This window comes from Pieris rapae, chromosome 15 (assembly GCF_905147795.1).
Source record: "Pieris rapae chromosome 15, ilPieRapa1.1, whole genome shotgun sequence".
In the NCBI taxonomy this organism is placed as follows: Eukaryota; Metazoa; Arthropoda; class Insecta; order Lepidoptera; family Pieridae; genus Pieris; species Pieris rapae.
Window position 1 is genome coordinate 8,092,375 of NC_059523.1, and position 17,399 is coordinate 8,109,773.

The following is a 17,399-nucleotide window of genomic DNA, read 5'->3' on the forward strand; positions in this document are numbered from 1 at the left end:
CTACAATAACACAGTTTTTGTACCAGTTAAAATTATTCTATTCTAGTAATTATAAAGTTAAAACTAAGTAATGAAACAACAGAAACATTTTATATCCTATAGAAAAACGAACGGAAGTTTAACCAACATTTAAATTTCGAATAAATATTATCGCGCCGCAAAAATTACAAAAATAATGTTTTACTGTTTGAAAAATTGCATGTCTTTATAACAGTTTCCGCAACAATATATTCCGGTCTCCCAGCTTTAACGGGAAAACTATTTGTAGCCTCCATTCAATTTCAGATAAGCTGCCTAAGTTAGGTGTTCGGGTAATAATAATAACTTGCTAAAATATTATACGCTAGGCATGACACGAGAAAATCCTGGGGGCGGCGGTGTCACTGTTACGGTCACTGTCACGGTGTCCATACACTCTCAATGCCTGAGGGTTGGCGAGTGCATTGTCGGCCTTTTAAAAATGGGTACGTTTTTTATTGAGGGACCAAAAGTCAAATTGGTTCGGAAATACTTCAGTGGGCAGCTGGTTCCACAAAGTGGTGGTGCGCGGCAATAACTGCCTTGAAACACGCTTAGTTGTGGAACGGCGGACATCGTCGACGAATTCCACCCCTATCACCTATACGGGTCGAATTTCGTATTCTCTCTCGATTTTTTTATAAGATTATTGGTAGTTAGTATTTAAAATATAAACCGAATAAATAACATTTGCACCTATGTTCAAACAAAATTTTTAATGAGTGTTGACTTTTAGTGAAGATTAAAAATTAATTAAACTTTTTATATATAATTTAAATAAAATATCATCAAAATAAATAGACAATTTTGCTTAATATCGTTAAAATATATAACGACTTTTATATAAGTAATCTTGGAGCTAAAATGTATAATATCGCAGGCTCCATTTTAATCTAAATTTTCTTCGCTCAAGGAAATCGGTTCATTACTTTCCAACGCCTGATCAGATTTTTACACTTAAATAGCTTAAGCTTTGGTTAAAATTCATAGGACGTCGCGAACGCTGTATATTTGTCAGTAAAACTGAACTCTCCGTTTATTTCAAATTCCTATGTATGAAAATGCATGTTTGCATTTAATTCTCGCTATATTTAACAAACGGCGAAATTAAATCCGGAGCTAATTTGACCGTCAAAGCAGGAATGATAATCAAAATAATGTACTAAGTATTGTACACATTGAAAAGGTCTACAGAAAAGTCCGTGATGGTATATGTCTGTCTCTTATGGATAACCCACATACAACCCTATATACAACGTTCACAGATTTTCTGTAGTGTATTTAGTATCAGCATTGCACCCGTGCGAAGCCGGGGCGGGTCGCTAGTTGAATAATAAGGACAATCATATAACTTGTATTTGTATCGTGCAGCCCGGATATACAAAGACCACTATTTAAGCCTTGACTTGTTTAGGCTATCGCAGAATGTGGTTAAAAAGTGTATTAAGAATATCCATAGCGCCAAATCACCTGCATCATGAACACACCCCACATACACACCATCACGTACTTTTACACCGTCACACAACACAACCAAATTAGGCTTAGTTAAATAAATTGATCACAATATTAGTTTAATGTATTGAATACTTATTGTTTGTTTGGTCCCTTTTGTAAATCTTTTTGTAGTAAAATGTATGATGAATTCCATCTTTGGCTATATTTTCAGTGTATTTGTTTGTAATTATATATAATTTATGTAAGCAGTAGGATTACGAAATAAAAAAGGAAATCACAATATGATAAAACAGCTGAAAAAGAGAACAAGAGAAGAAGTCAAGGACTGTATGGGTGGTCTTACTGTTATAATATAAGTATAGTATGCTAAATTAACAATAAAGACGTTGTTCCGATCCAGAGATTTTAGAGAAATAAACTTGCCAAAGTGTTTTCACAGTTTTCACACGGATATCACATTTTATTAAAATCAACGTATAACCACAGACTAAAATAAAAACAATTTAAAAAATCCTTACGTCGTTTCCATAATAAAAAGCGCTGGACCGAAGCGGTTATAATTGCTAGAATTCCAAATATGAAAAGAGGAATTTCAGCGCATTTTTAGGATTTTGCAATGTCACGTTAATAAAATGGGATAAGAGCGATTGACGCAGGAATTGCATCGAAAACCGGCGTTCGCTTTCAAAATGCATCTGAATTCCGCTTGAAATTACGAAATTTCCGACTCTCTGATCAAGTTGCAAACATTTCAAATCGAATATAGTGCTTTAGCAATAAGAAGTTTTTATGACGGCTACATTCAATGGTCAACAATTATTTTATTGACTTTAGTTTATTTTCTCATGTCTCGATTTCGCTTTCAAACGATTTTCTCTCATCCTCTGCACCATTTTCCTATCTTTCCTTACTTTTATTTCATATTCCTAGGTGGACGGTGTTGTTCAAACACAACGTAAAATTTACGTAGTACTTAAGCTAATCGGCGGTATTACAGTAATAATTATAAAGATTTGTCGATATCTTTATATTCACGTACACGATGCCACGGTTATCAGTATACATTACAGTAAATAAATAGGAAAAAGCATGCAGTAATAGTCATATTTACCGGCCTTAATGTTTATTCGCTTTGATAGAGTTTGTGTCATTAAATATTGAATTTTTTTTGCTGTTCGTTGGAGTTTGAGTTTTTCGATAGTTTTGTAGACTTATTTGTGAAGCTAGTGTTTGTGATAGCGGATTAATGAAAACTGTTGTGTATATTTGTATTTGAAGATAAACTAAAGTGCCATTAAATTAGAACTTTGCGCGAATCCATGCTTGAATTATTGCAGTGTAATTAAACTGTGAAATAACATCAATAAAAAAATGCGACCAATAAAAATGTCGGTCCCTTCTTTCAACGATTTATCTTTGTCCAAGATGTTGTAAAACTATATAGTTAAGATACAGATTTCTTGTGGTTTTTTACTCACTCAACTGAGATACATATCACTCTGTTTAAGATAGCCATGATTATAAATGTAATGTAAGAAAAGATGTGCTATTTTTAAACTGGCATTTATGCTACCAGCTTACATATTTTATACCGCCACTGCCTTCATAAAGTGATGTGGGCTTTTGTTTGTAGCTGAGAATCATGTTTCATTTCGTCATACAAAGATTTAACATTTTGGATGAGAATTTTCGTATTGTGACAGTAAAAACAGAGAACAGTGAAGTTGGAGTTTTCTTAACCAGAGACAGGTTCGCAGGTTAACACCGTATACAATCGTTCTATGCATTAATAGCTTTGGAAGAAAAATATATCAATAAAACATAAACAATAACTATCCCTCAAAAGAAGAATGACAATTATTTACATAGATTAATAAATAGTTGTAATTTATCAAGTTTGAAGTTTTGTGAGAAAATAAATAAATAAAGATAAAAATATCTAGAAATTATGAGGCCAAGACCGAAAGTTTGTCCCACTAGATATGGAATCTCACGAATAAAGTATTACCTGCATGAATAATTATTACTATGCGCACACACGGTAACTCATAAAACAGTCAAGAGTACTCAGGGCCCTAGGATATTCAATAAGATTTGCTGTCTCAATGGAATTTAATTAGTGTCTTGGAATTTGCATTTGACTCAACGTAGTTTACTATTGACGAATATTGCTTCTCCCTTCATAATAAACGCCTGGGGGTACAATATATCAAATGTGAACTTGCCCGATATTATCTGTTTTAGTATTCTAAGCGGAATATTAAATGAAAGTGGTCTTTAGCTGGATTGTGTAATCTGTTTTGTATATAATACTACTATTATGTAGTAATAAACTGCAACTGATATAAATGTATTGAAGTTTGAAAAAAATAGGTTATTATTAACTGAAATCAGTGTGTTAGCGAGCAGTGGTGGCCTAGTTGCTTCCGCGTGCGACTCTTATACCCGAGGTCGTAGTTTCTATCCTCGGTTATGCACCAATGGAGTTTCTTTCTATGTGCGCATTTAATTGCTCAACGGTGAAGGTAAACATCGTGAGGAAACCGACATGTCTTAGACCCAAACAGTCGACGGCGTGTGTCAGGCACTGGAGGCTGATCACCTACTTGCCTATTAGATTTATAAATGATCATGAAACAGATTCAAAAATCTGAGGCCAAGACCTAAAGAGGTTTTAGTGCCACTGATTTATTATTTATTAACTGAAATCTAGTAAGTCTGTTGAAAGCGAAATGCTTGAAAAAAGCGATCATTTGGGTCGAAAATATTTTTTTATTATATTCAATAGATACTTAAATTGAAAAAGTATTATCAAATGTTTTTGGAATATTTTCAGTATGTTGATTGTATTTGTATGAGAGTAGTGTTGGCCTAGTGGCTTGAGGGTGCGTGCATTCTCTTAACCCTGAGTCCGGGAGTTCGAATCTGATCACGCGTTAGAGGAAAATATCTTTCGAATAGCATGAGTATCCCTCTACAATATTTTCTCACTTACTTGCCTATTAGAAAAACAATTGATCAAGAAACAGATCCACGAATTAGGCCCTAAGTTTTTGCTTAATATGTATTTACGTAACAAATAATAGCAGAAAGTACATTAAATATGTTATTTTCTGTTTTATATTAACATGTATACTTTTCATATTTTATCTATGTAGCCACTTAACATCGCAGATAACGTATCAAAAACGTTAATTAATTTCATCACCGTGAAAAACATACGAATATAAGGCACATAAATTTTGTGCCTATTCTGTTATGATTTTTATTTAATTTTAATCTTCTTACGGCTTGCGTAAAAAGTCGACAGCTCACAGAGTGGTATTTGCACGATCTACGCGGCCAAAAATATTTTTATGCTGAATTTGTATCTAAATAATGCAAATAAGTAAAAAAACAATTTTTCACAAGAGTATATATACACTTAAGTGTACATATGTTTACAAATATACACTTATTACTATATATATATATATAACTGTATATATGTTTACAAAAAAACGGAATAATACAATTTTCTGTCTGTACAAAGGAAAATAACGTAAAAATGCTAGTTTATGGGCATTCTTCTTCACTCTCCGATGAACTTTTTGATATATTGTGGTCTGCAGTTGCAGACATGGCCTTAGTTTCAGGTAGATATGTACCAGTATTCCTTTTTTTACAGTCCTCATGCAACTTAGCATAGGATCAGAAGTAAATGGAATGCGATTAAAAATATCCTGATTACAGCTTTTTCTTTAAATGCAGAAAATTCTGCAAAAGGCTGCAAAATTCACTTCTCTTGAGTAGTCAAATTTATTGAAATCTTCCGAAGTTGCTCCACAAATATAGCACCTACTTGTGGATTTTGTGCCTGTGGCGGCATTGCAGACCTTCCCTTTTTGGTCAGTTCAAATGTGTGCTTTATTAAGAATTTTTTCTCCACAATATCTGTTGGGACTAATGAGTTGTTAATAGCGTTTTTAATATATCTTATTTCCTCTTCAACATCTGTTGTTTCCTTCCTGCCGCGGCGTGTATCAAGCACATATGTTTCATATATAATTTTATTATATACAAAAATCTGAGGCCCAGTACTAAAATGTTTGTGGCGATACGATGATAGTTTCAACAAGAACATCAACATTTTGTAAAGATTTTAATGATATTTCACACTTCTCAGGCGTAAAAAATTAGGAATTTCTGAATAGTAAAAATCACTAAAGCTGTTACTTAAAATATAAAGTAGAAGCAGTCAACGTATTTACATAATGAGCATTTAATAGGAGATGGTCGTTCCGTCTCAAAGCACGTCGCTTGTTTTGTAAAGAGATCCGAAAGTAATCCAATTTTGTTTAATTTTTAGTATTCGTTCAATTGGAATTAACACAGTTAAACTTATAATTAAAGCTGCAAGTCGGGCTGGGTTTAGATTAACTTCAGGTAATTAAGGTTAAAGAGAAAGTTTGAATAGTTTCAATATGTATAGGGTGAATACAATTATTTAACTGCATTTAGTATATATATATAAATATATATATTTACGCAATTGGTTGACTAAGGTTGACAGTATATTATGACAGTTCGGGCCGCAAGGTAGGATTATTGTATTTGGTAAGACCTTGTCATGCGCCGGAGGTACTGGTTCGTCGTGGAAGATTAGTTAAGCCATCAATAATGCTATTCCAGGCGATGGTGTCTCCTCGCAAACATCTCTTAGGCTTGCAACGACGGCGACGTGGACCGGGCGCGCGGAAACCGAATTGAGTATCAGCCAAATCTGGCCCATACGTTGCAAGGTTTACTATGCGGGCTACTAGCACCCGCTTGATAAATCAATTAGCCTATAGGATATGGGGATTTCTTTAATAATACAAGTTTTCCCGTCTTTCAGCTACTTGGGATGTGGCCGTTCTGTAAAATATAGGTGAGCAACTCCCGAAACCTCGTTAAGGACATGCAACCAGACTTTTCCGTGAACACCATCTAGTCTGGGTGCTGTCTTTTTTGAGCTGAGCTGTTATTCTTCGGCCGCCACTTCTTGAACTTCCTTTTCATAGGGATGTCATCGCGAGTTATTAGTTGCTAACTGTTAGCCGGGAATAGCGCGGAGACCGTATATGGGAATAAAAAAGAAAAAGAAGAAGTTTTACAGTATATGTTCTGCTCTGCAAAAATGATATAGAGCTCTTAAAACCTGCCGAAAATGTCCAAATATTTTTAGATACGCCATCAATCACTATATCAAAGTAATTACATTGATCTATCGGGTTCTACTGTTTTGTATTTTAGTACCAAAATATGACAATATTTTATTTAATACTATGTGGCAACGCGTTAAAATAAAACACGTTTTATTTAAGTTTTATCTGTTTTTCATTAGACTTTATTTATATTTACTAACATTTATATCCTCATTTTTATAATATATTTATATACGTATTATCTGGGATATATTTTAAATGGAAATACGTAACATACTAAGAGATTGTATTAAAAATACAATGTATTCTCGAAAACATCTCAATGCATTTCGAATGAATGCATCTAGACTGCATAGACGCCACATTTTATCTAAATCGTCGGAAGAGACATTTTATATTTTTAGTACTAAATGAGAATGCACCCACAAAGGTCATATGCTCAGTGTCATATTCTTCTAATTACCTACTTGACACAAGTTTGTTGCTCAGTTCTATACTTTAGAGCAAGCCTATTTTTATTTTTCTGATCCATATTCTATTCCATATCTCAAGTAACAATCAAATCTTGAGCGCTGTCAAATACATCAAACTTCATACGAAAATAATGGTATGATAGCATTTGAATCTATCTTTGAGGACCCGGTTAATTACGACTTCGACCACGGAGCTTGTAGTGTGGTTTTAGTGGAGGCCCTTGCATTTTTCGGGGGCAGGGGGATGCGCAAATGATTTTTTTTTAAGTTCTTGAAAATAATATAATAGAATACGGACTTAAATGCTGGAAAGAATGCTTAGGGAGAGACTATATGCCTCCGGACAACTTGAAACAAAAAGGATTTCACTGGATTTTAAAGGAAATTAAAGGTCTACGAGTGATAAATATTGTTGCTTTGGTCACATTCTGAACCACTGTTTGCCGTGCAAATAAAAAAACATCTAGGTTCTCTTTAATGTCATCTTCATGTACCAGGTTCTATTGTTCGGAATTTGAAGTATCAGTGAAAAAGAAACATGTGATAAAGGGTTATTCAAAATCCAATATCGTGTGACCTTCAAACGTTATCTTCACATTTGCCAGCCCTATTGTAATTTTCCCGTCCAATATCGAGAAAATAGAAAATAATTTTCCCTCGCAACATCCGGGTGTAATCATTTTGACGTGAGTGCGATGACATTACCCAGCAATGTTAAGTACGAATTCTTGTTATGGTTGAGAAATCCCTTTGGGAACAGTATATTCTTTACATTTTTGTATTTCGCAAATAATTTTGTTGGTGATCTTTTATTATCATTCGAGTAGTTTGGGGCCTAAGTATAGGCGACTCAATCCTGAGCTTTAAACGGACTGCTCTTTGTATGGGCCTCAATTTTGAAGGGAAACATTTAGTGTAAAATCTTATATAAAAAATCTACTTCTGTCTCAGACTCTATACACACACACACACACACATATATATATATATACACACGCATGAGGGTCAATCACATATTATACAATCGTAATTTACAGAATGTTACCCTAGTTTTCAGGAGCCTGAAAAAAAATCTGACAGTTTCAGGGCCAGTTATACCACTTTGATAAAGGAATATTCTAGAACGAAATTTCTAGGTGGGAGAATATAACGAAATGATACGCCAGAGAGAGTGAAAATTGGAAGATTCTCGAAGCCAGGCTGAACACACTAGATCTAGAAAGTCGTACGACAAGGACGGAACAATGTGTGAAAGAGATAGAGAGTATGTCGTTTCAATAAAAATTTTAATTAAAAAAATATTATTTAAATGAAGAAAACATGTTTTAAACAGGAGTTTTGCGTGTTGAACGTTGGCGTCTTGTAAACCATAATTTAATTGATAAACTTATTGTACTTCACAGTTTCGCCTGCGTTAATTGGGTCATAGCGTTGTAATTAGCCATCCTCAATGGAAATATATATTTCAATAGGATGAAGTATGGACCTCTTCGTTATGTTTAGCGTGATTTTTAGCGTGCAGCGTTGATCTGAGGTAGTTAATAAACCTGTAATAACATGCACCTAATAAAAAAAAGAAATTTCACCAACATCACCTTGATGGCTGGAAATCTTCCACAGTCTGTTTCACAAGGCATTTTCTTTTGCGAACTTGCGAACTGTGGAATCGACTACCGGCGGGCTCTTCCCTGGGAGATACGACTCACAACTATTCGAAATTCGAGCGTACTCCTCCCTTAAAGGCCGGCAACGCAGCCACTAAAAATGGGTGTATTTGGGCTGCGATGACTGCCTCTTTGCGTCCCAAGCAAGCTCGTTTGTCGTTTGTTATTATATATATTTAAAAAGTCGTGCCGCCAGAAGCTTGAATTTTAGTATCTGTTTCGTTTTTTTGTTTTTCGTTGCAAATTATCAGCCTTCTGTGCCTGACACAACTTTTTGGTTCCAATGCATGCTGGTTTGCCTCACCATGTTTTGCACAGTACAAGTGAGTGTTTAATGTGTGCTAAAAGTCCATTGAAGCCAAACCACGTACAGATGTGTCGGTTACAAAACGCTGATCACCCACTTGTCTATAAAATAAAGAGCTAAGAAACACAAACATTCTGAGGCCAAGATTATATTTTTTTTTATATTGTGATAGATATTTTGTTAACAATAGTTTCAATGACGTAACGTTTCGTACAAATAAAGTACTATTTTTAGTCTTTATTGAACTAGGGAACTTCAACCGTTGGATATTAACTACGTGGGTATTCCCGAAGGATTGAGATATTTCAGGGATAAAGGTAGCTTATGCCTTTTTCCGACCCTTCTGATTTATATTTATAAAGACAGTCGAACATATTTAAAGTTGTTTTATCTCATATAGATATACATAGGTATTTTTAGTTAGCTCTAATTTACATATGGCGAGAGTCAAAATAGACTATATTTTATTTTTTCAAAAATTTTAGGATTGAAAATATTATATCAATTTTTATATGAAACTGACTAATGGCATCTACAAACATGTCGATAATTTAGAACCGTGTTATTCTAAACGTACTGATGATGATTCTCATACCGAGATGCCTTAGAACTCTGTGCATTGATAAATTCTACTTCGATATTAGTTTAAGCTTAATTATGAGTGTATCTTAAAGTGTACATCGTTAAAACCGGTCATATGGTTAGATTCTAAGTTGATTATTGACACACTGCAGTCATACATATTAATCGACTATGAATCACATAATTGCCTATAAAAAAAGGATCATAATATATGCCTAAGCTATACTTCAAATGTGTACATATGGTACGACCTTAACAGTCGATTGAATATTGCACAGGTTAAAACATCAAGCGAAGGAATTTGACACGGGCTTTTAAGCCTGAATTAAAAATTACACAGCATTTAATCCCTCTATAAAAACTCTATATTCGTAATTCGTATGTTCAAACTACTGAAATCAATATTGCGGTAGAGTTTTTTTTATAAAAAGATTTATCGGTGTACGCGGGCAGCCATCAATCTATTCTCTCCACGTGACGAGAGGGGCTTTTATTAAAGCTGAAAAATCACGGAAATGTTTTTCATCATTTTCAATAGATTTTGTGGCTTAATAGATTTTATGATAACCGCGTTATGGGTATAAAAGAATATGCGGAGATAGAGTGTGTTATTGTACAATAACTTATGAACGACAGATTTAATTTGTTAACTCTAAACATTTTTTGCAAGTCACGGGCGTAGAAAGTATGAAAACTGGCAAGATTTTAAGACGCTTGTAAGCTTGAATCATTGTTGTTTGACGGTACATCGTTAATATATAGGGTTATATAAAGGTGGTACACTTCGAGTTTTTGCTAAAAACATTTTATATCAGCCATATTTTTTTATGAGAATGCAAACGAGCAGGCACTTTGAATGAAGTCTAATCGTCCTGCAAACGCCTTGGGGGTCTTTCGTTGTATTTCCGATTTTTCAGTGAGAAAATGCGCTGTTTTCATGAAGGCATTATGTCGCTTCGGTTTGAAAATACCTTTGCTGTCAGTTAAGTATTCTTCGTGCATTATTTAATTATAAAAAAAAACCTGTAATTACAGGCAACTAATGATAGGTAATTACAATGTATAGGACAATTTGTCACGCTTACAGTGTAAATGTTATCTTTTGTCATGATACAGATCGTATCAGTTTGTTTTATTACACAGGAAATTCATTCAAATAGTTGTAGCTATTATGTAGTGTTATATCGCCCCAACTAACAAAACTGTGTTCTATAAAAGGCTGCCTCGTGGTGAAATAAGAAGGTGCACTTACAAAAGTGACGCAATTATAAGTATGCCATATATCGTTGAATTAACAGATACGCAATCATAATTTTGTATATGGAATTTCAGATTTTAAGTAATTCGATAAATGGTGAAGATGATGTGTGATGTTTAATAGGTTATAGCTTTTGTGATACTTGATTAATATAAAATATAATGGTCCAATGAAAACCGGTAGCTTCTTAATTAAGGCATTCTCTTAGGCTGTATATTCTAAATTCAAAATCATTTATTCATGTTGGTAAAATAATGTACACTTATGAACGTCAAAATAAAGAAATTTAATGTATTTAAATGATCCTAATTTTACATTTACTCCCAATTCTCAAATCAAGGGCGTAGAACGGAAGAGAAGAACTGGCAATAAAGTCTCCGGCAATCTTTTTAATCGCCAAGTTTTTTCGTTTACACGACGTTTCTAAGGAGCTGCAACCATTACACCATGTTCCATATGACATCTTGAGTAATAAAGAATAATAAAACAAATTAAAAATAAAGATTTGTCCTCTATCAGCAGGAGACATGGTGAAATAGGAGCACGCACTTACATACTCGTAAGAACAACAGGCAAATACGTAGTAGAAACAACTAATATCACCGCATACACGAATTCAAGTACGACCAGTCACCACAAGTAGCACCGGTTCACGAATATGACGCATGGCCAGCCATCGGCCCTATTTTATGAATTGGCAATATTATGAATAATACGTTACATTTTGGAAAAATATAGAAGATGCATTAAATATTCAAAGTTGCTCACCTCATAGTAATTAATTTGAGTTTATTATTTTCTTGTTTAATATTCTATATCCATTTTAATGTTAGGTATTTTTGTGTGACATTTAAGCAGTATATTTTATTTTCATCTTCATAATCCATGTATAAGTTTGCAAAGCGTTGGCAAGATTAGATAAAAATAGTCATAAGCTGATGAGTTTTATATAAAAAAACCCGTTTTATTACATATATTTCGCGTTGAGAGATTAGCGCATCCGAACCATTTTTTCCGGCCTTATAAAACGAGTCGAGTCTTAGTAAAGATTTGACTTACGGGAGACATAATTAGGAGCCTTTACTCTGAATCTTCTCTTAGTAATTCTAAATTTTTATACGTCGTAACCATGGTAACAACAAGGAATACTAATTAATACGTTTTATATGGCCGTTTATAATATTTGTAGAGAGTTCCCACTCTTTTTTGCTGAAATGGAGTTGTTGCCAATGAATGAACTGCATCCGAATTAACGAGCTCTATAAAGCGTCTTTTTCCGCGTTTAATATTCGTCAGTAGTCTCATTATATCCCAAGTGTTCTCGACCTGAATGAAAGAGTCCAACAAGCAACAATGGAACTCGGATATTAGGAAATGCTGACGTCGGAAAAGTTTCGTTTATGTTTTTCTCATGCTTAGAAGTTCATTTTCAGTTGAAAACAACAATTTCCTCCAAGTTTCCTATCATTGGATGGCGTATTTTCCATTTCCCGTCGCTATGACGTCATCTAATGGATAGTTGGAGCGTAAAATGGTCTGACGATGACCTATGATGATTTATCGCAAATGATCGACAGTGTCAATTTAAATTGAAAAAATATGCAAATGAATGTGTATTTTCAATATATTTTTTGACATTAATAACAGTAATTGTTTATCTAGATGAGTAAAGATATTTTGTTGTTGTTGTTGTTATTATATTAAATGAATATTGTTTTATTATTTACACAGTTTTCAACATATTTAACAATTATTTATTTGATATAAGTCTGCCCTTACTTTGACTATCAATTTCGAATTCGCGAAAAACATAAAAACACAACCTTAATGGTAAAAAGTATCTTCAAACCTTGTTTGAGGCTCACAAAATAACAGTCACAGAAGGCCTGGGTAAAGGAAAAAAGCGTAATAATACCTGATACTTCTAAATGTTAGTTGCCTCTCAAGTAATTGTCATTGAGAAATTATAAAGAGGTATTATTGATTATTTATTACAGAAATACATACATTATCCTTACAGACTATGCATATACGATATTGTCGAGAAACATTAAATAACAAAAAAGTAAGTACATATATAATATTAAAAACATAATATACACAATATCGCTACTGTGAATTCACTCTGAAAAGATATAAGTATGTCGATAGTGTCGGTTCTTGATTTCAGATTATTAATTTATACATAAATGATTATAGTGCTTTTTTACAAACCCGGGCCCGTACGAAGACGAGGTTGCATTTGGTTGTTTCTACAACGTATTTGCGTGTTGTTCTCACGAGTATGTAAGTGCGTGCTCCTATTTCATCATGCCTCCAGCTGATAGAGGACAAATCTTTGTTTTTAATTTATTTTATTATTATTACTCAAGATGTCATATGGAACATGGTGTAATGGTTGCAGCTTCTTTCAGAGTGGCGGTGAATTTATTGCCAGTTCTTATCTTCCATCCTGCGCCCTTGATTTGAGAACTGGCAGTAAAGCATTTAGTATATATTTCTTTTTTGACGTTCATAAGTATACATTATGTTACATATATGAATAAATAATTTTTGAATTATTGCACTTTTTATATTCCAACGGTAGTTTTTAAAATTTTGGCCCTATTTGTAACGACGTTGCTTGGCGTATATCAACTAACTGTATAACATTCGTCACGATGCTAAATCGTATAATTCATAAAATGCAACAGGCTCTAGTGGTAGGAACATGTGCACCGAATGGCGGACGACAGAACCCATTATTATTATTAATTAAAGTCTAGCCTTAGACGTTGTCGTGACTAATTCAATTCACATGGGCACTGTTATTTTATTGCTATTTACGTAGATTTTCGGTTATGAGAAAGGCTAAGGTAATTATTAAGTATCAAGCCTAATGAAATATAAAATAATTTATTAAGGATTTAATTGAAACTCAGAAAGATTTAGCAAAGGCGCTAATCTTTAAGTTTTTATTAAATTTAAATAGTTTTTTTTGTATCACATTTTTCATGTAGAAAGAGGTAAAAACAAATTTCTAAAAGTATTCTCCTTATAGGTATGATATCAGTTTAATCCCGACTTCACACGGGATGTTTATTTGAGTTGTACATTAAAAAAACTTCATAAAAATCGATCCAGCCGTTTAGAAGGACTTTAATTACAAACAAACGCACAGAAGATCTAGTTTGTCACATGGGGTCGTGGGTTTGTAGACGTGTTATAGTTCTCTGTTTCTATTGTGTACTCGATACGATATACAGATTTTTATTGGTCTTTTATCACACCTTGAATTGTAGTTTCCATACGGGAGCCTCGCTGGTTTTTTAAATATTTTATAGCCTAAGCTCATCAGGAATAATGTAAGATCCTTAAAAAATTTAAACCAGTCCAGTACTTTTTTAGTCTCTTTTACAATCAAATATTTCCACTTAGTATTGTCTTTTATTAACATAACTTTTACAGATTTAAATAAAAACACTTTTTTAACGGATTGAAGTTATGTAGTATTTAAACTTATAATTATTAAAAATGATGTTTCAATAATTATAAGTTTAAATACAATAAATAATACGTAACTTTAATCCGTTAAAAAAGTGTTTTTCTTTAAAAATATTTCCACTGTATATAAGTGTGTATTTTATTGGGAGCTTTATTTTTACTTTAACCATGACTAATAATTTCAGGTTTAGATTCTACGTGTACTCAGCCTATGTGGAGCGTCGGACTGTACCATCAGTCCGCGTCATTGCTGCTACGAAAACTCGCGGCGCTGATCCCGTCGTATGCCGGCTTTGGCTGCCAGACAACCGTACATTTACGCTCAAAGCTAGAGTCAAGGTATGTTACTACTATTATAGGCACGTAAATCTAGCGCTGGCCGATACGTGGAGGGGATTGTTGCGCATGTGTACTGTGGTGCGGGGGCCGGAATGCGACTGGAGAGCCAATCGACGCTCTTCATTCTGCTAGCCCCCCTCAGTTACCTTATTTTTTTACATCTGCACAATAACGGTCAGCGCTAGAGTTTCGTGCCGCTACTTGTATTTACAGGTTTTCCTAAATGTTGATTTGCTATTTTATAAGAGTACCAAAGTTTGTAGCGTGCCTACATGAATTCAGTTTTCAAAGTCAGTCGTATGCGGACCGCGTTGAAGAATAAATTTTATTAATTAATGAAGCATTTTTAGTGATACTATCCTGATAACTTAACAGTGTTTTCGCCAGCTTTTTCACTCGTCATACACCCTCTGTCTTGGCCGATAAGTAGGGATGCCCATTAAAATTTAATAACGTGTTATAAGTGATAACTGTATTGTATATTTCTATTTTTTTTGTCTGGGTTGATTTTTCTACATTAATTGTATAAACGTAAATAAGGAGAGGGTCTATTGCTTCACACGTGGTAAAGCCTGCTTGTAAGACCGCTCATTTACACCCCTTTTCCCTTTGATCACCTGTTACGTACATAAACTGTTTGTGTTTTATTACTTTCTCCCGACTTCCTCCCCGGAAGAGATAATATCAATAATGCAGTAGAGAAACCTTTGGAAACGATTGGTTCGTTGACTTTGTCACGACCTCAGTTTTAGTCCCTCGTTAAGCCTAACTACTCTTTATTATATTCTCGAAATATCTTGATTTTCAGCCGATACGTGAAAATTGGAACTTAAAATACAGCGCCACGTACGTGCTCTGTCTTCTTCGCGATACAGGAGTGAAGCCGCACGAAACAGTTGGCGCGTCTATATCAATAGCAGCTGCCGTCTCTCCTAACAGAACTCCTACCAACCTTCTTACTGTACTTGACACCGAGCCTAAGAGCGGGATTGAGGTGAATATGTTTTATAGGAGTATTTTGTACTGTGTTTAGGATTACGAACTATGGAATAGACTCCCAATTTGGAACATCCCTAAGTGGTACGACCTCCAACTATTCAAAATTAGAGTGTAATCATCCCTCAAAAGCCGGCAACGCACCCACTAAGAATAGGTGTCCATGGACTGTGATGACTGCCCTTTATACCGTAGGCTCGTTTTCCCCACTAAAAACGATAAAGCAATGCTATCTATATGAAGATGGCCAAGATTGTATTTGTATTTGATTTGACATCCGATAACTCCAAACAACTAACTTATTATATATTGTACATTAAGTTTAAGGTTAAATTGCTTAAACTATATTTTTTTGTAATACAGATGCATATATACCATGTATATATCAAAAATATATATTAATATTGATTACATTAACATATATGTGGATGTAATGTCTAGAAAACTTTGTAAAAATAATGAACCACCAAGGTAGTAAAAAGTTTTATGTAAAATAAGCTTATAAATTGGCCTATTATTATATGTTTTCGGTAATTTTATGTTTAATGTAATTGGTATAAAGAACCTGAAAACTTTGTACTGAAGTCATTAAATAACCAAACGATAACGAACTTGAACTTGAACATGCAATAAGCACAGTCTATTAGCCCCCGTAGTTTCCTTAGGCCATGAAGCAGATCTTTTTTATATCACAAGGTAAACAGGTAGGAGTGATATGATAGATAGACCTGATATGATACTGCTTAAATGGAATCATGCGTTGAGGCCTTTAAAGAGATGGTACCCTTTTCCTGAAGGAAGAAGTCAAATTGCTTCATATTTTATAAGTCCTTTTTATTAGTGATTTTTGAAGCACATCTGAAGGCACTTTGAACATCAGTACACGACCTTTATAATAAAGGTATAAATATAAAAACATATTTTTCGCAACCCTAAAGTACGTGACAGCCCAAATTAATTACCCCAATTTAGTCTGACAGTTTTTAAATTTCCGTCCGTTGTAAGCTATTTAACTAAATGACTTTAATCTTCGTTATCAAAGAATCTAGTTTAATAATATTTTTATAGTATATGCAGTAATTATTATTGATATAATTTTATATATACAAAACGATAATTCTCTATTACTTTATTTAAATTAATATCGATTCACCAATACAAAAAGCTAGTATGATAGACGAAAATAATTTATAAATGCACTAATATATGTAGAACAATACGGTGTAGTAGGGCTGCCAAAACGTCAAAATACTTCTTTTTTTTATAGAACAGGGGGCAAACGGGCAGGAGGCTCACCTGATGTTAAGTGATACCGCCTTATATACTTTTATGGAAAATATTTTTACTTTTTCCAGGAAACACTACACGTATGTGTTAAACCATTCCACTTCTCATACTCGCGGGACGAGTGGCTCATGGAATGGTTTGAGTTGAACAGGCTACTTGGTGCGAGTCACTTCTATATGTACAACGAGTCGTTGAGCGCACCAGTCGCTTGCCTACTCGAGCATTATAGAAAACAAGGCTTGGTTACCCTGTTGCCATGGAAACTGCCTATAGTTTCCAAAATTGAAATCAGGTACGTTATTTTAATTTGGATTGATTTAATATTTTAAAGCAGGGTTTACACCTACA

General features: G+C 34.0%; 1 protein-coding gene across 1 annotated transcript in view; it reads left to right on the forward strand.

Moving 5' to 3' along the window:
- LOC110996625 overlaps positions 1–17,399 on the forward strand; it is a 41,486-nt gene that overhangs the window by 19,703 nt on the left and 4,384 nt on the right. Inside the window, exons 3-5 of the mRNA XM_022264387.2 lie at positions 14,615–14,768; positions 15,577–15,762; positions 17,120–17,343. Of these exons, the coding sequence (XP_022120079.2) occupies positions 14,615–14,768; positions 15,577–15,762; positions 17,120–17,343 (564 nt within the window). The remainder of the gene's footprint in view (positions 1–14,614; positions 14,769–15,576; positions 15,763–17,119; positions 17,344–17,399) is intronic.